This window comes from Anabrus simplex, chromosome 2, assembly GCF_040414725.1.
Source record: "Anabrus simplex isolate iqAnaSimp1 chromosome 2, ASM4041472v1, whole genome shotgun sequence".
NCBI classification, from domain to species: Eukaryota; Metazoa; Arthropoda; class Insecta; order Orthoptera; family Tettigoniidae; genus Anabrus; species Anabrus simplex.
This window is the reverse complement of record NC_090266.1, coordinates 760,442,699-760,464,464: the sequence shown is the minus strand read 5'-3', so window position 1 is coordinate 760,464,464 and position 21,766 is coordinate 760,442,699. Positions and strand designations below refer to the sequence as shown.

Here is a 21,766-nt window from a genome sequence, read left to right as displayed (position 1 = left end):
GTCTCTGCATATCTTGGAGTTTGTCTGTTGCTAGAGCTAAAGCCTCTTCATAATTGTGCTGGAAATTAAATTCGGAAGGGAATTTTGCCCTGTTTCTAACTCAGGTGCTTTCACACAGACCAGAACAATGTATGTCTCACTTTCACAACACACAGATAGTCGATATTTTAGTCATTCTCACCCTGTTTAGTTTCATTGGTGGTTTCCATTTCCTTTGGAATGTTTCTTTTTGTGAGCAAGTCTCCCGACTATCGTTGTTTTTGTGAAACTGTTAAAACTTAAGTAATGAATAGCGTAGGATTATAAATAGTTTCTTAAATAATGATTACTTCAGATGATATCCAGCAGGTGGTAACAGCACAATCTCACCCAACTTCAAAAAATACTTTTTTTGGAATTGTGGTGGTTCTTGTAAAGAAAAAGACAATACTGGATGAAGGTAGTCTAAATCATGCACTCTTGTTTTGGCAGTAAACTGAAAGGAAAATATATCGATGGTTTATAGCACAAAGAAATATGCAAGAAATATTTATGAAGAAAGAATCGATTTTCACGTATATCACCTTAATTAAAGAATGCTTGTATCCAAACAAAGCCCAAATTCTGTATTATAAAATTTCGAAACGGATGTTCCAAGTTCATATCTCCTGGAGCCTTCATTTTTGTCAGTATATATAACTAAATGGCAATGAATTTTTTTCCATGTAAAGGTAGCCTAAGCTTTATCATAATAAAACGGAAACCCCTCTAATTAAGGCTATTCACCATCTCTCTGTCGTGTAATCACGGCTGTTATCAGGTCAAATATCTTGATACTAAACTTCCTAAATCAGCTACTCCTGCAGAATTCTCTTTTGACGTTGATGTGTGGAGCTGGTCTGCATCGAGACAGAACACATGAGTATCCCCAGCTGCCGTGACATGTCTCTGGATAGTGCACAGCAATGCCCATGGAGTGCTTACAGCCTAAAACACGATGAAGCGATTCTCCCTGCTGGTGATTAGCCGGGGGTAACCGGAGCTTTCTCGTACCCTCACGTTCACACTACGTTCAACACCGGCGTACGATGAACCAAGAACGGTTCAAGTGGTGAGCAATGCGTCGAAACGTCCAAACTGCCTCTCTTAGTCCGACGACGCGGGCTCTCTCAAACTCATTTTGCTGTCGGCTCTCGAGTACCATGCTAATTCTTGGAGCAAAGACGGCCGGGCGTAGAGCTAACCTCTGTATCCCACCAAGTGCCGAGGTTACGAATGGTGGAAGCCCTTACCTTCCACTCCTCCAAGGTCCTTCATGTCCTGTACCGAGATGAATTTGCTTTATCGTTGCACTTCCGCGCAGACAATCAGCATTAAACTCAAGTGGGACTCATGTCAGCCTATAATCTTCATTCTACACGCACGATTCGTTCATAGCGAGCATTCTTTTTTTTTGCAAGTGAGTGTACGTATTGCACCTGTTCCGGGCTCGACGGAATGCTGAATATAAAATTTTACTTCACAAATATCTCGTTGGATGGAACTCTTCTGGTTGAGGAACTTCGAAAGATCAATCCCGGGCGTCGAAGTCCCATCTTCGCTACGTTCAACTGGTACAACGGCTACGCTCAAGAGCATACGGTTCAATAGTTCTGTTCGTTAAATAAAAGTGGGCACTTATACGCTAATCTACTAAATGATGAGAATGGATTGTTCCCAATTCAAAAACACAATGTTCATTACTGAGAGAGTCACATGAAAATACTTACACACACGAGAAATGCCATATTATTGCCTGCGTGGAATTTTTAAACACTGAAATTTATCATATGGGTAATGCCGTTAAATGTCTTTCATCAGGCTTGGTCACTCCTGAATCTCATTCTGGCATTTCCAAATCAACTCTGCATGTCTACACAATACATATGGTAGTTGTGTCCTGACGTTTATGAAAGTATAGTCCCGCATATTTATCCAATCATGAAAATCATGTCGTCGTTTGTCGCTAATAAAGTCTACATTATCACATTAATTACTCATCACACTATAGAATATACGCATTTCTCCGGGGTAATAACTTATTCTAATATTTACAAAGCGGACACACGACGTTGGTTATCCTGTAACTCCCCAGAAATGAGCATACACTGGTACAATACATAAACTATAAGCACATATTACAATAAAGCATTAACCTGTAAACACATAAATACAATATACAGGGTGAAGCGTAATTCGCGCACTCGGGCGTCGCAGCGCGACTCCTCACATGCCAGCAATAAAAAAATGTCTCTTACAAAATTTCGTCTTGCCAGTATATCCGGCAGAAAAACGACGTTGAAGAGTAGCAATCTGGCAACGCTGTAACCTCATCTAGGGTAACTACCTCTGTCAGCAGACGTTAGTCGTACTGAACAGTTGGTGCAGTGGATAGAGTTTCGGGATAGCTTGCAGGAGGTCGAGTGGTCGATCCTGGATTGAGGCGTATGTTTTTTATTTCGTAAATGTAGTCCAGGTGGTATGGTATCTGGCATCTTAATCGTCAACAGCGATTGCAGCGGGTCCTCTAGAAACCATTTGCACTTACATAATACGATCCTAGAAATGGACGAACAATCGTTTTCATTGGTCAGCTTTGAAAGGCGCCCTTTCCACGTCGCGGGCGTGAATTTAATATGGACAATATTAGTGCTAATGTGCTACATCTGCGCGAGCATATTACATGTAGTATGGTGACATCTCCGAAAACCTTAAAAAAGGTAGTTCGTGGGACGTGAAACAAATAACATTATTATTATTATACATTTAGCATGTAAATGACAAGGTAGACGTTGTGTTACTGTTCTGTGCTATCATCTTTAGCATATCGAAAGTGATATTGTTTGTGTAGTTATTCTGTCCTATGACTGGTCATTTGTTTCAGTTGTCTATTTCTTATTAGTCTAACCAGGTATTTGTTGTTTCAGCGTTACAAAATGTTGTAAATGTAGGATACATGTAACCTCAGAAACGGTGTCTTACTGTATTACAGTAGGTAATGTCAGATGGAAATTAGCAAATAAAAAATGCGCCTCAACCCAGGATCGAACCATCGATCTCCTGCATGCCAACCAAAAACTCTACCCACTGCACCAAGTGTACAGGACGGCCAGAACGCGCTGACAGCGGTAGTTACCCTACATATGCTTACAGTGTTGCCAGATTGCTACTCTTCAACGTCCGTTTTCTACCGGATATACTCGCAGGACGAAATTTTGTAAGAGACATTTTTTTATTGCTGGCATGTGAGGAGTCGCGCTGCGACGCCCGAGTGCGCGAATTACGCTTCACCCTGTATAATCCACACACCAGTCTAGCCTAAGCAAGCAAATGGCGAGCTGAATGGCGAGTGCCGAGAAAAATGGTGGGAGTTGAGCAATATCGGGCGGCGGCTGGGAGATTGAAGTAGAGAATGAAGAAGAATGCAACTAAACGAGCGGAGTTCTGGGAAAGATGGGAAAGGCGGTTTGGGTGGCAGCTGTAATAACTGTGCTACTGGTTATCGGGGGCGTGGAATAAACCCCGGCCTGAATGCTAGCGGCGACATCAGCTGGGATGACGTCGAAATGATTAAGGAGGTGGTGAAGGAGGTATTTAAAGAAGCCTGCCCATTTGACAAGATTAAAGAGATGATACGAGATCAATCGAAGGAGTTCGAAAATATGAACAAATGGGTACAAGAAAAAACGGAAGAATCAACGACCAAGGTGGGAAGTAATGGAAAAGAAATTGCGATGCCAAGGGAGAAAGTTAAAAATCTGGAAGAGGAGGTGTTGAAACTGAAGAAAGAAGCAAACCAGCAATCAAGAACGTATGAAAAATGTATATTTATATACGGTGTACAGGAAGAAGCGAGAGAAAACAGTGGACGTTATTCAGAATAAAATGAAAATGAATTTAAGTGAAGTTAACATAGATGACGCGGAAAGGATAGGTAAAGTGAGAGGACACAGATCAATCAAAGTGAAGCTTTTATCTACCTTGATGGCGGATATAGTGCTAAGAAACGCAGGTAATTTACAAGGTGAAAAAAGCTGGGTTAAAAGAGAAATGTGAAGAGAAGAGAGTGAGAATTTGAAAATTTTAAAGATGCATTTACTGAGAACCAGACATAAAGGTTTGAGGGCGCACATAAGGGCCCAAAAGCTGGTGGTATCCAATGGCAGATGGGTACGAGTATGGGCAGTGGCGAAACTGCAAGTAATGGAAGAGAAGCTCAAGCAGGAAGAAGACATGGTGACAAGGCAAGATGGAAGACAGGCCGCAGATCGAGCGGTAGGACGAGACGAGGTAAGAGTCAAGATCAACGCAGGGGTCAGTGGCCAGTGCAGTGCGGGGTATAAAACGAAGATTCAGAAGGTAGTGGTGGAGGTGAGTCTCAAGAAACGGCAAGCAGAGAGTGCAGTGGACACGTGCATAATAAAGGTGAAGGTGCGAGGGACGAAATGAAAGGAAAATAAGCTATGAACAAAGGGAGAAGTCTGAGTTTAAGAGATTTGTGGGGTAAGAAAAATAAAGGTACGGAGGACAAGGGGAGCAAAGAGCGCCCCAAAATTACAAGGAAAGAGGGGCTGGAGGTAAAAGGAGATAGGGCCATAGTAACGAGAAGTAAAATTAAGGGAGGAAATGGAAAAGGACGAGAGGCCAATCTATAACTAGATGGGATGATAGGGTTTGTGAATATTGAAGGATTATTAAGTAAATTAGGTAATAAGGAGGTCAAAAAGGACTGGAAAGATTTGACAATGTGACACTCTTAGAGACATGGTTAGAAATAGGAAAGGAGGTAACATGGCGGGGGTGTGGTCAAGTATACGTCAAGGGCAAAAGAGCACAATAAGAGGCGAACGCCTGGGGATAATGGTGTTAATAAAGGAAAAGGTTAGTGAACTAATAAAAGATATTGAGAACGAGCTGGAGGAAGTGGTCTGGCTTAGGTTTAACATGGGGAGGGAGGAAGGGAGAATAAAGAAGGTATCCTTGGTTTTTACATACTGTCACCCCAAGAGCTTTTTATACGCTAATGATAAATTCTTTGAGGATTTATTATTGGAAACTAGTATCATTAGTGGGAAATTTGAAGAAGATGGAATGTTGCTATTTGGCGATTGGAATGCTAGGATAGGTGAGCAGTGCCCAATGTTCAGCAAAGAGGATGAGATGAAAATGGGGGGAGGAAGATGAAGTGAAGATAATGAAAGTAATAGTTACGAAGCAAAACTCTTAGAATTGCGCAGCAGGAAAATTCTATATTCTGAATAGTTAGTGGGATGGGGACAGGTAACGGAAATTGACGTATATTACAGCTCAAGGAGGAAGTGTTATTGATTTAGTGATTAGCTCGGAAGACATGTTAGGGGGAATCAAAAGGATGGAGGTAGGAGACTGGGTTCAATCCCATCATGCACCGGTCTGGTTTTGATAGAAAAAAGTGTGGGAGAGGCAAGGGATGGATATATAAAGAAGAGTACCGAGAAGGGTAGAAGTTATATCAAATATAAGTGGAGAGACAAAGTAAAACTGGAATTGGATGCCCTTATAGAAAACGAGATACAATTAATTAGGTGTGGTTGGGAAGTTGCTTTGAAGGAAGAAAATATTGACAGAGCGTTAGGATTAATTGTATACCCAATTAAAAGGGTACCTCAGACAGACAGAGGCGAGAGAAGCAAGGTGAGAGGGGAGGAAGGGTGGTATAATAAAGAGTGCGAGGAATTAAAGAAAAGAGTCATGAAGTCGCTAAAAGAATATAGGAAAAACGGAGGAAGTGAAGAAAGAGAAATGTTCTGTAATTTAAGGAAAGAATACAAACTTAACATTGTTGGGAGGAAGGAATTGTGGATGAAAGAACAAACAGAATCAATAAGTAGGGAGTTTAGTATGAATCAACCAGACAGAGTTTTAGATAAAATAAACAAAATTTATAAGGGAGGGAAGAGGTATGATAAACCGAGCATTGATTACGACCAGTGGGTGAGCTACTTCCGTGAATGATTAGGAGGGAAAGACAAATGGAATTGTAGACAGGGGGAAAGGGCATATGGAGAGATACAGAGGTAACAATATATGAACATGATAAAGAAATTGCAAAAGAGGAAGTAATTGAGGTGATAGGTGAACTTGAGGGTAGGTCGACGGGGGGGGGGCAGAGTAATGGTATCAACAACCTGTTTTGGAAAGAAGTAGGCAAACATGGGCAAATGATAGAGGGCATAGTAAAATGAAATGGCGTATGGCTTTTAGTGCCGGGAGTGTCCGAGGACATGTTCGGCTCGCCAGGTGCAGGTCTTTCGATTTGACTCCCGTACGCGACCTGCGCGTCGTGATGAGGATGAAATGATGATGAATACAACACATACACCCAGTCCCCGTGCCAGCGAATTTAACCAATGATGGTTAAAATTCCCGACCCTGCCGGGAATCGAACCCGGGACCCCTGTGACCAAAGGCCAGCACGCTAACCATTTAGCCATGGAGCCGGATAGAGGGCATAGTAAAATTATTTAACAGGATTTTCGTCGGCGGTAACTTTCCAAAAGAGTGGGAAACAGGGATTATATGCCTAAGTTATAAGAAAAAGGTAACAAAAATCCCCGAGTAATTATAGAGGGATAACTTTGCTGGCTCATTGAGCACAATTTACACAGGAGTGCTAGCAAACAGACTGAGGGACTGGGCAGAAGAGAATTCGGTATTGTCAATTTTTCAGGGTGGTTTCAGGAAGGGTAGAAGGACATCAGATAATATGACAGTGAAGATTATCTTAGTAAAATACGTGAGCAGGAAAAGCGGTAAACATACTTAGCTGCCATAGATTTGAAAAAGCGTACGATACAGTGAGTAGAAGAGCATTAATAGAAAATTTAGGAAGTTTGGGGGTGTCAAAAAAGATTATACGAGCGATTGAGGTGATATACCAGAATGTTTGTTGTTGTATTAAATTGGAGAAAAATATAATTAGTAGTCCGATAGATTTTAAGATGGGATTAAAACAGGGATGCAAGTTATCTTCGATTCTATTTATATTATTCATAAACGATATATTGCAAGTCCACGGAGGAAATAACTGGGTGGCGCCAGTAGTTAATCCCAGGACTGATTTTTGTGGATGACGTGATTATACTGACCTTAACGGGGGGATGCAGAGAAGTTTGAATTCGGTCTCAGAATATGCTAGTAAGTGGTCCCTGAAAATTAACGGAAATAAATAAATGGTGATGATTTTGCGCAAGAATAGAGGAAGAAAGAACGAAATAAAACGGGTGGTTCATGGGGGAGAGGATTGAACAAGTAGATAAGTTAGCATATTTATGAGTGATTGCCTAGCACCTTGGAAATTGTCAGTTCATCATTTAAGGTGCTGACCTACAGTCTTTCTAAATTTTGAAACACAAAATAAACACACACTTGTCATGGAAAGTTTGATAAATTAAATATTTGAACTCTTGCAGTATGTCTTTCAGTTTGTTTAAATTGAAAGAATGAAATGAATAAAGCACTTCAACTAATTAATGATTTAGAAAGGAATGTATAGTAAAATATGAACTTTTTAACTGACGATGAAATTATGAATTAACATCCACACGCAGCACTTGTAAGAACACTGTACTGAACAAAGTGCTTAATAAAAAGTCAGTCAGTTGTGATTACTCACTCAGACTGCGAGAAGATCTGCTTACACATGTTGGAGTTGTGCTGTACGGTGTCTGGAGCATTCCGCGGAGTGCGGACGCAGACTCGAACTCAGCACCGGCGATGTTCAGTGAAGATACCACGTTTATCTCCCTCGTTGACGTCCCTCGATGGGTATCATAACTGAAGAAACCATGTAAATCCCACGTTGGAAGCGACGTTTAATGTAGCAGGATGTCGTAGCACTTTTGCCAAGATTTCCGTTGTTCGTGGAAGTAATGTCGGAATACGGAAAGTTCAATTGGCACTATTGAGAATATTACGGATGTTAATATCACACACCGTCGTAATGCACAGTTCTATTTTTACACTGATTTTACGGCGTTAAATTAACATTCACAGTCCATGCTGCAGAAAACACAGTTTTTATATACACAGTTCATAAGCACTTGAAAACGTGACGTATCACAGTTCCTATCACAGTCTCTGAACAAATATTATTAACAGATTAAGGAGGTTTTATGGTTATATTCACACCACACTAGTCCGTAATATTTAATATTATTGAAAAATGTCCTTAATGTTCACTGGATTTCTCACCGTAGTGATCGAAAGATCGAGAAAGTGCACAATGAAAATAGTTAATCTTTGCCCTGTTCTGGGACGAATGTCGAGTAAATACAGTCTCACGCAGTTCACTGGAAGGGAAATATGTCTTAGAAGTGGTTTTAAATTACGATTTCAGTTTACCACACGCAATGATTTATGATATTAGCACAGTTTAGAATTATATGGAACTTGCACAGTTCACGGTGTCGTATTTTAGTCGCGGCGCGGCAGAAACTTTACGTACGGTACGACGTCCTTTTACTATTACAACAGCGTTTGAGTACGGGCACTATTATATCCTCGTGAATCGCGACGGGGCATACTTTCTACACACACTGTGCACACATGACTCTGTACACGGGACTGCACTGGCTATGGCCGCGGCCCAGTGGCCTATATATACACGTCAGGCGGGCGGCGCTTGGAATCAGGTGATAAGGGGCGAGTATTTCTCCCAAACTTTAAATTGTCATGTCTCAGAAACCACTGGACGGATTGATTTCAAATTTGCAGGGTTTTACTTCCAGAACATTGGCTATAATTCAGTGTTGGTCTCGTGTTAATCGGTCCAGGCGTTAAAAAGTTCGTAAAAATACAATCGAGAAACTTCGGTAGGGGAAGTAAGCTGCAAGCGGCGGTGACGTCATTTGACCTTGCTTGACTTTCTTTCTCGCTCGTGGAGTGCAGTAGGTACGAGAACATTCTCACACAGCTGTTCACGTATCGGAAGTGAATTGTATGCTAGAAAATAAAATTTGTAATTTATATGTGCCAGGGCCTATGCCTTCCTGGTATAGTATGTAACTGTTGATTCCAATCCCTTCTCATTTCCATTTGTTCTTGGCCTAGAGGTATGCGGGAATGAATGATTGGCTGTAGGGGCGGGTGCTAAAGCTGGCGCGTTCCTTGTGCTTGAGACACGTTAAGAAATACTTTCTCCTAATTATCAGAGTTATTTATTGTGTTCCTGCACGTATCTTGGAAACACAAGACTCACAGGTATAAAAACTTAACTTACCCTTTCTTAGTTACTAACAACTGCTGGTCAGTTTGCTTGGTCATGAAAGATATTTAGCAAATTTAATCATATGTAAGAAAAATATATAACCTTTTATGTTGTTACTTGTGGACTTTTATTATCAGTTTGTCAATAAAGAATATATGCACAAATATAAAAACTTTTAAAATGATCTAAAAATTCTTCAAAATTGATCTAAAACCTTCTTGAAACTTGAAATAATGACTGATAATCCTAAATCAGCAAAAGAATGCAAAATAAAAACGTGTTATTACCATTTGTTATATCCCGGAATGAATTTCTATAAAAATTAGCAACGCCCTAATGCAATGTAGAAAAGAAAAACAAATATGATATTTCAACAACATACACTACGCTCCCTCTATATGAATAATGGAAGCATCAACACATTGTTGGCAAATACATAGTTCAAATAAAACAGAACAATGAGCCACATACAATCTTCACTTACATGGTTGCCACAATTAATCACATGTTATAAATTTCAAAATGTCGCGGGGGAAGGAGATTATCCCCCAAATTACCCCTCTGCGTACGCCACTGAACGCTGAGTCAGCGTGTCTAAATATAGTTCGTATTTGTCGATTCCAAGCATGTTCAATGAGATAAATGGCCACATAAAGGCAAATAATTCATCATTGTGAAGACAGACATTGACTGTACTTGAACGATGAGCACGCGAGTTATCGTCTATGAAGATGGCTTCTTCTCTGAAATACACTTGATAAGGTTTCATTGTGTTTTGAATGTTGTCCAGTTATCAAAAATTCTAACTGTCCTAAATTACCTGGTGAGGCATACTCTGATGTTATGTAATGTCATACCAAAACATCACTGAGTCTCAAACTTACTGCCCTCGCCGTACACTGTACCGGAGGCGTGCAGTATACAGGTTCTCTTTAAATAGACTACTTACAACTTCAGAAAACAGAAAAATGCTACGATCATCGGTATAAACTACCTTGCAGCGATACTGAACAGCCCGTTCTGCATGAATCGTGCCAGTTTGCAATCTGCCGCACGATATCGAATTGTAAGAACTGACCCTTGTCATGGCTGTTGAAGGTTTAGATTTCTATCTAGCAACCTGTTTCTTACAGATCAGATAGACTCACGATGTATTGTGGCCACCAAGAAATCGTTATTCAGTATGGTAGTGTTGGTTGAGCGTTTGTCTTAGCTGACTGTCGCAGAAAATGGTCATCGACTGGATTTGTAGTCTGGGGACGAAATCTGTGAAACAAGTCAACATTACCTGTATTTAAAAAAATGATTTCATGTAATGTGACCATAATTTCTCAAGCAGAAAACGGGACACTTTTCAACTGACTTTTAAAAAAAGTGTTATTTGGTCTATAAGTTAAAGCAAATAGAAAACTATAAGCCTGTTTATCTATTTATTATAAACATAAGGCAAAATTATTACAATAAGCCTAATGAATACAGAACATTTAAAGCATTACAATTACTATGAAAATCGCATACATTTTACATCATGTTATACAGTTAGCCTAGAGGACATATTTTTCTGACAAATGGATTTTCTTCCGAAGTTTCTCATTTTGCTTCAAGTAATTGAAAAACTCAAAGCAACTGTATTTTAGATTGACTTTGATAAGCAACAATGCTTTCAGCGTTCCAAATTTTAATTTTTTTTCTGATGTCCATATTTTGTTCATACTTGCAAAAACTCTCTCTACAGGTGCATTAGTACCTGGCAAGGATAACCCAAATTCTACAACATTAGAAAAAGTACTGAATGATAGTTTTTGAGATGAGAAATACTGAAACATTTCTACCCATCTCAGATGGGCTTCTTTTCGTTCATTATTCCATTGAGTGATTTTGTCTGCAGTAGCAAATTGCTTAACATAAACAAATTCACTGAAAATAGCATTTTCATCAACATTTGATTCTCCAGATACAATTTTAATCGTAGGTATACATATTTCAACATCATTCCATTTCAGGACATTGTTAAGCAAGATCCATTCAAATTTCTTATATAATTCAAATCTGTCAGTCCACACTTTTAAGTACTGAATTCATGAATCATAGAAACTATTAGCAATTTTTTGGAAATCCTCTACTTTCACCTTACCCTCATCTTGTAGTTCATGCAAAACACATTTTACAACACCTGGGAAAAAATTGTTCTCCTTTTCCTGAGTCATATTTACTTTCAATATAGAAAGTGCCATGGCTACTTCAACTCCTGTTGTTAACTCATCTTCTACCTGGAGAACTGCCTGGTGGAAAGTTGTAGCTTGGTTGTGCAGGAAAAAGGAACAATTTTCGCCAATGGGTTTTCAAAAAATCTTTCATTATCATTGGACATTTTCCGGACTCAGAAAATATGACCTCAGTCCTTCAAAAATTGCAAGAACTCTTCCAAGTGCTGGCATCAACGCTAACCACCTGGTGTTAATATAACCTAACAATTTCCTGTACTCAATCTCAGCAAAATTGCAGAAATCCTTTAGTGTTTCTACTCTAATAGTGTATGAGTGAAAATGGTAATATATTTTGTGAATAACAAGTTCTGCATCGATAGGTAAACAATCAGCAGCGCAGTTTTAATTGTGTTGTGCACTATATGCGCTGCACATCCAACGCCAAAGATTTCACGATGTAATAACATCCTAAGTTTGTGAAAAATATTTCTGGATCCCTTTCGTGCTGCCCCATCAAAATTACTATTAGTATTGTCACCACAGAATGCAATTATCTTGTTGTTAAGATTGTTTTTTGCAAACACGTCAATGAGATAATCGGTAACAATATCTGCTGTTTCGCCAGGACGTTCATCAATTTCCAAAATTCGAACACGGACACCCTGTAGTGGTAAAATGTACCTAACCATAACAGGAGAAATCTTTTTCTCCCCATGATTAGAATCATCTGTAAACACTGTAACAAACCTGACTTCATTCAATTCCTTCTGCGAATATTTCATAAGAATGAGGTGCAAGTACGTTCACAACAATGGCTTCACACTTCGTACGACCGCAAGAGAATTTCTGTTCAAACCAATTTGTTATTAGTTTCGAAGCACAGTCATTTGAACGAAAGCTTTCTTCAACCATGTGGAAAATCAGGCTCCTTCAATTGCAGCCAAGTGCAGTTCACGGTCTGTTGCTGAAGTTGGCCGAAAAAATGAAGTTACACTTTTGGTTGACGATGCCGCAATTTCTGCGTTTTTATGCTTCCTTGGTTTTAGATGTTGTTCAATGTCGCTTTCCCCTCCATGGGACACAGAGAATTCGGTGTTACAAATGGTGCAACGAATATCACAATCACAATCGGTCAGTGTTTTCTTTATGAGCGTGTACCTACGATAGAAAATAAGTATTTGTTGATCTATGCATAATTACTGAGAGTTGAATTGCATTAAATTCGCTATAAATTCTAAGTTAATAAGGCACTTACATTTCTTGCAACGCAGTAGTGAACATACATTTTCGTTTCGGCAACTTCAATCCTGCATCATACGACACTCCAACTGCTGTTGTTGAGAGAATTAACCAGGGACTCGCTTCAGGCGACGAAAACAAATGCAGGCAGAGTAGCAGGGTTGCCATATTTGTTGTTGCTAGTAACGAATATTGTCACAGCCTCCTATATTCTCTCTTTACTCTTAGCTAGCTTAGTTGTTATGGACATAAAAACAGTTACCTTGCAATACACGAATTTCAGTATCTATAATAATTTAAAATATTACGTTGACGAAAATAGAGACTAAAATTAAAATTCATTTTCTAACAAAACGCGACAAAGGGGCGTCCCGACAAAATTTGTTGGGACACCGGGACAACAGGTTGAAAAACGGTATTGTCCCGTTCAAGACGGAACGTCTGGTCACTTTATTTCATGTCCAAACCTTTCACTTTAATTCACTGTTGAAAATCTGACAATAATCAACGGTGATAGTACTTCTTCACTGAAGTGACTATCCTACACGCTATGACATACAAATCCCACCTTAACTTCGTTTTAAAGACTACATGTAGGTTTGTGAAAATTTACACCGAGCTCAAGGTTCAACTCTCTCGGAATAATACGAATTCTCCATGGATTCATTTGTACATTGCTAAAATTAGTTAAGAATATGATAGGTTGGCTACAATAATAATTATTTTACTTAGCAAACCTACTGCTGATGAGACTTACACGGGTGATTTAGAACTTTGTTAGATGACAGAACCTTACTGAAAATGAAAATAAGAACAATGACACTCCTATCTATTTGATTGTACTTTTTGAGCTTGTCATGGCAGTAATGTAGTTTGATAACCTTGCATTTCATTTAATATTTTCAAATTCATGAAATGATAGTACCGTATTCAATTTTATCAATGTTATTGTAGTATGTACTGTAGGCCTCTACGGTATTCTATTCTTCTCTAATACTGAAGTGTTTTCCTTCCCTCTAGTTCGAGAAACGAAATGGAAGTATGCGATCAGAAGTCGTCCATGATGCAATCCAGGTGGCCAACATTGCTGATTTGGTGAGTAAATTCTTCTGCAGACTTTCTGAAATAAAAATATTCCTTTTATTTAATAATGAAACATTATCTGGAATGATTTTGTGATATTTCAATGCTTGATGACCTGCCCGTTGGAATTCTCTCCCGGATAATGTTCCGCAAAGGCTGGCAACGACAAAAGACAAATATTATATTTTGAAATATGAAGAGTAAGCGGAATTTGAAAATATTATCAAAATTACAGATAGGCCTAATAATTAGGTCTGATGGCGACGGTAGGGTAGAGAAGGGATATGAGCGGGAAGGAAGCGGCCGCCGTGGCCTTAATTAAAGTATAACTCCAACATTTGTCTGGTGTGAAATTGGGAATCCACGGAAAACTATCTTCAAGGCTACCGACAGTGCAAGCTCACACCTGCGCGACGCTAACTGCACAGCCAATTCGCTCGATAATAATTTATTATTATTATTATTATTATTATTATTATTATTATTATTATTATTATTATTACCGGAATTCTGTGGTTTGCCGAGAAATAGGAAGCACCTGGTTTGAATGGCTGGACAGGGGATCACTTAGAACAAACATTTACTCTAACAAAATTTGGAAATTTTATTTCTTTCCTTTCTTAAAATTCAGAAGGAGTAATTCAACGACATAACAAGGAACAGTTGAAATATTAACAACGAGCTCGTCAGCTCCAACAATGTATTGGACTTATAAGTCCTAAACCAGGTACAAAATAAATTGGGAGGGACTCCCAGTAGTTAACTTACATACGAAAGAGCATAATTGCTCCTGTCAGGTGCAATATTATGAAAGGGCGTAGTTGCTCCGAACAGGTACAATTTATAGAAGTCTCAGCTCCGGGATACAAGAGGCTAGCCTCAATCACTTGCTTCTTACAATCTAAGTTACAGTCGGTAACCCCTAAGGTGACCCCACTTCATAGTGTTCATACACTGCTTGCCCATGGTGGGCTTATCTGTTAGGAAGTTCCACGACTAGTTTAAGCTTTGTTCCCAAAAGGAACCAAAATGTAAACAGGGTTACTCTAAGAACAATAAAGAATATACAGGGGCATAATTTCCCATACTACGAGGCCTTAAGAATAAAAATAAAAGGTTACACACGGCAGGCCATTAACAAAAGACAAGGGGGGCGAAACACCAGCACTCCTTAAAGAACATTCTGGAAAAGACGAGAACCTAAGTGGGCTTAAGGCCCAATGACACAGAGGCTAACCCCATACTAAAAGGGGTAACTAAAGGGGGGGAATTTAAATGCCGAGACAATATTTCCAAAATTTAGGGGTTGATAACTTTAGTCACCCAGCTCAAAAGTCGAAGGGCAGAGATCCGAGGTTCACCACTCGTGCTCGCTTACATTAAATGTGTCCCCAGTAGGGAATATAAATAGAGTCCGAAGACTGCGCAGAAGATCCTACATTTTAGCCCAAAATAAAAGATTACATCTTACATCTTAAGGAACTGCTGAAACCTTCTCCTCGAACTACCCGCAGACAAGATCACATGTTTAGGTAAATTCTGCCATTACCGTATAGCACTGGATACTCTTCAAGCCGATCGTGCCCTGCCTTCTGCCCTCACTGCCCTCCGTCAAGTTGCACTCTCAAGAAATGGAGCAAATCAGACAAGATGGTCCTGAAGTGCTCTCCTAAATAGTTCCGTAGGTTAAATTACAATGCAAAGCACTGATAGGCTAAATTTCCATACACACCACCGGGTTTGATTGGATTGAGAACGTAGTTACCAGTACGTAATAGGCAGATTACTTTAGAGGAGGAACCAGGTGAAGTGTTGACAACTTCGGTACGTACATAAAAAAACATCAGAGAAAAACGTTTACCAACTACAACAAACATATATTCAGCAATTAGTTTGTTTTAGTCCACCAGATATCATTAGAAAATAGATGGCAGAGCCATCTCACTATCGGAGAAGAAAGTTTTAGAAAGATGTTAAAAGTTCGTGTTCACTGACATAGATGGCCATAGAGAAGGCGTACAGTTTAAGTATCCGGGGAAGGTGTGTCCCTGGTACAATTATTATTATTATTATTATTATTATTATTATTATTATTATTATTATTATTATTATTATTATTATTATTATGTTGTATGGCTACTGCTAACCTGATGCAGTCTTTGTAAGGCAGACCTACCCACGAGGGTAGGTGGCATTCACGTGTTATTGTGGTGGATGACAGTGTTGTGTGTTGTGTATGAGTTACAGGGATGTTGGGGACATTTCATGTACTCAGTCCGCGAGCCAAGCCTATTAACAATAATTAAAGATCAAAATCTCCGAAAAACCGAAAATAGAACCCAGTGCTCTCTGAACCGAAAGTCACCACGCCGATAATTCAGCCAAGCAGCCGGGCACAGTTACAGATTAAACTAGAACATGAAAATACCTCGTCTGCGATATTGTCCACATTATAAATCGCAGTAAAAATAATTTATCCTACCACGTCAGCACTGGCTTTGGAGTTGATGTGGTGAAAGCTAAATAGGCCTAATCTTGAAGGAGAAATAATCGAAATTACCCTTCGTGACGACTTTCTTCATTGCTGAAGCGGGTCCAAATTTAAAAAATAATCTCGGATATTTTCTGTCACATTGTGATGACCATATGCCGCAGATGTTTAACAAATCATTTTAGAGTAGAATACTTTATTCTAACTTAATGGAAATGCTACTGAGTCTGTCAACATAACAAGAAACTTGTTATTATTTTCAACGGTCCAAACATCTAATGTAAAATGGTAAAACGAACTTAGAAATAAAATGTTTTGTGTAAGTAATTGAAAAATTACGTAGATACTTAACACCAACTTTGGTATATGCGAGTGAAAGCTGGGTGGACTCACGATATTGTTGGAAGTAGAGCTAGGGTGTTCAGGCACTTAAAATTGTTAAAACGACCAGGCAAAAAAGGCAGACAAAAGATGCAAAATAGGTACTAAATAAAAAATGCTATTTAAAATGTATTATTTATTAGATAGATATACTGATGATATAAACTATATATGCCTTTGCTGGCAGGACTTAGTGCTTACAGTGCGCTATGTCTTCTGGTATAGACTAGAGCAATGTTGTTACTTTCATTGCCCTGTCTCTGTCTTATCGTTGGCTTTGACAATATGAAAGTGACTGAGGTATGAGCGATGCTAGTAATGCCATTCCTTATGCAGCCAGTCCCTTCTACGAATGGTGTGAAAATGTTGCTCATAGGATCGGTTGGTGCATGCATTTCAGTGGGCTTGGCATACTGATATGTAATAGCTACTTCTAGCTCGGTGAGGAAAGCAACGGGAAACTACCTCACTCCTCATTTCCCTAGTACGCCTCTTCAGTGATGCCTAGGCCATCTATGGCAGGTAATGGCGGAGCTGTTGAGGATCCAACCAGCCTTCAGGCTGAGGACTTAACATACACATACATACATAAACTATATGTTCATACATTACTGAAAGATGGCTCTTCAAAGTTTAGTGTCCAGTCACCGCATCCTTTCAAATAAAAGAGATTTGTTGCACATCACCATCTTTCCTCAAATTCTCTGAACTTAAACTCTGCCTTCTAACAGACAAAATGTCCGGCTCCGTGGCTAAATGGTTAGCGTGTTGTCATTTGGTCCAGAGGGTCCCGGGTTCGATTCCCGGCCGGGCCGGGGATTTTAACCTTCGTTGGTTAATTCCACTGGTTCGGGGGCCGGGTGTTTGTGTTGTCCCCAACATCCCTGCAACTCACATACTACACATAACGCTATCTTCCACCACAATAACATGCAGTTACCTACAAATGGCAGATGCAGCCCACCCTCATCGGAGGGGCTGCCTTACAAGGGCTGCACCCGGCTAGAAATAGCCACACGAAATCATTATCAGACAAATTGCAGAAAAAGATCGCTCTACGTCGATTGATGTGTGGACGGATATTTGAAGCAAGGTAATATAGATGGACGTACATCTTCGTCTACTGAGAGACCGTCTATCAAAATTTGACAAATTTGCCGTAGTTTCCATAATCCTAGATTTTAGGATGAAACACTCTTGCACTTTTCACCTGCAACAGATTCAATAAGTTTCACTTTTCTTTCAGCAATGTTCCTTCAAGTCACAGAAGCCTCCCCACTCTTTTCAAACTTCGTGACCACTTCCTGCAATTTACCGTACCAGGCTGATACGAAAGACAAACTATTTCTGACACTCGCATAGTGAGAAATTTCTTCACGTCACAAAATTTTGATGCAGCGTCATTTTCAAGCAGCATGGCAATCAGTTCTGATACCTTGCCAGAGTTGTCTGAGTAGTACAAGAGAGCAGAAATCCACGTCCATGTTAACACTGTCTCTGGAGGAAGTGCGCGTTCGGGAGCTACCCCCTTGAAGATTTGGATTCGAGAAGAAACTTCGACAAACATCCTTTTTGAACTAAAATTTATTTGTCTACGTCAGAGAATTAGAGTAGGCGAAGCTTTATCTGACCCTGTAATAATTGAGAGGGGAATTCCTCAAGGCAGTATTATTGGACCCTCATGTTTTCTTATATATATCAATGATATGTGTAAAGAAGTGGAATCAGAGATAAGGCCGTTTGCAAATGATGTTATTTTGTACAGAGTAAAAATAAGTTACAAGATTGTGAGCGGCTGCAGGGTGACCTCGATAGTGTTGTGTGGTGGACGGTGGGTAATGGTATGATGATGAACGGGGTTAAAAGTCCGGTTGTGAGTTTCACAAACAGGAAAAGTCTTCTCAGTTTTAATTACTGTGTTGATGGGGTGAAAGTTCCTTTTGGGGATCATTGTATGTACCTAGGCGTTAATATAAGAAAAGACCTCCATTGGGGTAATCACATAAATATGATTGTTAATAAAGGGTACAGATCTCTGCACATGGTTATGAGGGTATTTAGGGGTTGTAGTAAGGATGTAAAGGAGAGGGCATATAAGTCTCTGGTAAGACCCCAACTACAATATGGTTCCAGTGTATGGGACCCTCACCAGGATTACTTGATTCAAGAACTGGAAAACATCCAAAGAAAAGCAGCTCGATTTGTTCTGGGTGATTTCTGACAAAAGAGTAGCGTTACAAAAATGTTGAAAAGTTTGGGCTGGGAAGACTTGGGAGAAAGGAGACGAGCTGCTCGATTAATTGGTATGTTCCGAGCTGTCAGTGGAGAGATGGCGTGGGAGGACATCAGTAGACGAATAAGTTTGAGTGGTGCCTTTAAAAGTAGGAAAGATCACAATATGAAGATAAAGTTGGAATTCAAGCGGACAAACTGGGGCAAATATTCGTTTATAGGAAGGGGAGTTAGGGATTGGAATAACTTACCAAGGGAAATGTTCAATAATTTTCCAATTTCTTTGCGATCATTTAAGAAAAGGCTAGGAAAACAACAGATAGGGAATCTGCCACCTGGCCGACTGCCCTAAATCCAGATCATTGATTACTGAAGGTAGTTTAAAGAGCTGGTGATTAAATGAGCAATAGTAGTACCGTTAACTTTGTCTAACTCTTCCATTGTTTGCAGAAATATTGTATTTTGGGCATTCTCTCTTCGGATTCTACTGTTCCTACGATAACGTTCGTAATGTACCGTCTAGCTATATTCGTTCTTTCATCAATTGAATAGCGGGGCTGAGTGGCTCAGACGGTTACAGCGCTGGCTTTCGGAGCCCAAGTTGGCAGGTTCGATACTGGCTCAGTCCGGTGTATTTGAAGGCTCTTAAATACGTCAGCCCCTTGTCGGTAGATTAACTAGCGCGTATAAGAACTCCTTCGGTACAAAATTCATCACCTCGGCGTCTCCAAAAATTGTAAAGGTAGTTAGTGGGAAGTAAAAACAGTATTATTATTATTATTATTATTATTATTATTATTATTATTATTATTATTATTATTATTATTATTATTATAGGCACGTAAGTGAGCGAATGATGTGGGTAGATTTGTCAGTGGGAGGAATTAGGACAAGAATTGTGTCCGTGTATTCACCATGTGAGGGTGCAGATGAGGATGAAGTTGACAAGTTTTATGAAGCATTGAGTGACATCGTGGTCAGGGTCAACAGCAAGGATAGAATAGTGCTAATGGGCGATTTCAATGCGAGAGTTGGGAATAGAACTGAAGGATACGAAAGGGTGATTGGTAAATGTGGGGAAGATATGGAAGCTAATGGGAATGGGAAGCGTTTGCTGGACTTCTGTGCTAGTATGGGTTTAGCTGTTACGAATACATTCTTCAAGCATAAGGCTATTCACCGCTACACATGGGAGGCTAGGGGTACCAGATCCATAATAGACTATATCTTAACAGACTTTGAATTCAGGAAATCTTTTAGGAATGTACGAGTTTTTCGGGGATTTTTCGATGATACAGACCATTATCTGATCTGTAGTGAACTAAGTATCTCTAGGCCTAGGGTAGAGAAAGTGAAATCTGTCTGCAGACGAATAAGGGTAGAAAATCTTCAGGACGAGGAAATTAGACAGAAGTACATGGATATGATTAGCGAGAAGTTTCGAACAGTAGACAGTAAGCAGGTTCAGGATATAGAAAGTGAATGGGTGGCATACAGGGATGCTGTAGTAGAAACAGCAAGGGAATGCCTAGGAACAACTGTGTGTAAAGATGGGAAAAGGCGAACATCTTGGTGGAATGATGAAGTGAGAGCAGCCTGTAAACGTAAAATGAAGGCTTATCAGAAATGGCTCCAAACAAGGGCCGAGGCAGACAGGGATTTGTACGTAGATGAAAGAAACAGAGCGAAACAAATAGTTGTTGAATCCAAAAAGAAGTCATGGTAAGATTTTGGTAATAACCTGGAAAGGCTAGGTCAAGCAGCAGGGAAACCTTTCTGGACAGTAATAAAGAATCTTAGGAAGGGAGGGAAAAAGGAAATGAACAGTGTTTTGAGTAATTCAGGTGAACTCATAACAGATCCCAGGGAATCACTGGAGAGGTGGAGGGAATATTTTGAACATCTTCTCAATGTAAAAGGAAATCATCATGGTGGTGTTGCAAACAGTCAAGCTCATGGGGAGGAGGAAAATGATGTTGGTGAAATTATGCTTGAGGAAGTGGAAAGGATAGTAAATAAACTCCATTGTCATAAGGCAGCAGGAATAGATGAAATTAGACCTGAAATGGTGAAGTATAGTGGGAAGGCAGGGATGAAATGGCTTCATAGAGTAGTCAAATTAGCGTGGAGTGTTGGTAAGGTACCTTCAGATTGGACAAAAGCAGTAATTGCACCTGTCTATAAGCAAGGGAACAGGAAGGATTGCAACAACTATCGAGGTATCTCATTGATTAGTATACCAGGCAAAGTATTCACTGGCATCTTGGAAGGGAGGGTACGATCAGTCGTTGAGAGGAAGTTGGATGAAAACCAGTGTGCTTTCAGACCACAGAGAGGCTGTCAGGATCAGATTTTCAGTATGCGCCAGGTAATTGAAAAATGCTACGAGAGGAATAGGCAGTTGTGTTTATGTTTCGTAGATCTAGAGAAAGCATATGACAGGTTACCGAGGGAAAAGATGTTCGCTATACTGGGGGACTATGGAATTAAAGGTAGATTATTAAAATCAATCAAAGGCATTTATGTTGACAATTGGGCTTCTGTGAGAATTGATGGTAGAATGAGTTCTTGGTTCAGGGTACTTACAGGAGTTAGACAAGGCTGTAATCTTTCACCTTTGCTGTTTGTAGTTTACATGGATCATATGCTGAAAGGTATAAAATGGCAGGGAGGGATTCAGTTAGGTGGAAATGTAGTAAGCAGCCTGGCCTATGCTGACGATTTGGTCTTAATGGCAGACTGTGCCGAAAGCCTGCAGTCTAACATCTTGGAACTTGAAAATAGGTGCAATGAGTATGGTATGAAAATTAGCCTCTCTAAGACTAAATTGATGTCAGTAGGTAAGAAATCCAACAGAATTGAATGTCA

The 21,766-nt window shown here is 39.8% G+C and overlaps 1 protein-coding gene across 1 annotated transcript in view; it reads left to right on the top strand.

Moving 5' to 3' along the window:
* Positions 1 to 21,766, top strand: part of mmd (mind-meld) — a 1,597,006-nt gene that overhangs the window by 1,367,394 nt on the left and 207,846 nt on the right. The window contains exon 13 of the mRNA XM_068225859.1: positions 13,732 to 13,806. Within this exon, the coding sequence (XP_068081960.1) occupies positions 13,732 to 13,806 (75 nt within the window). The remainder of the gene's footprint in view (positions 1 to 13,731; positions 13,807 to 21,766) is intronic.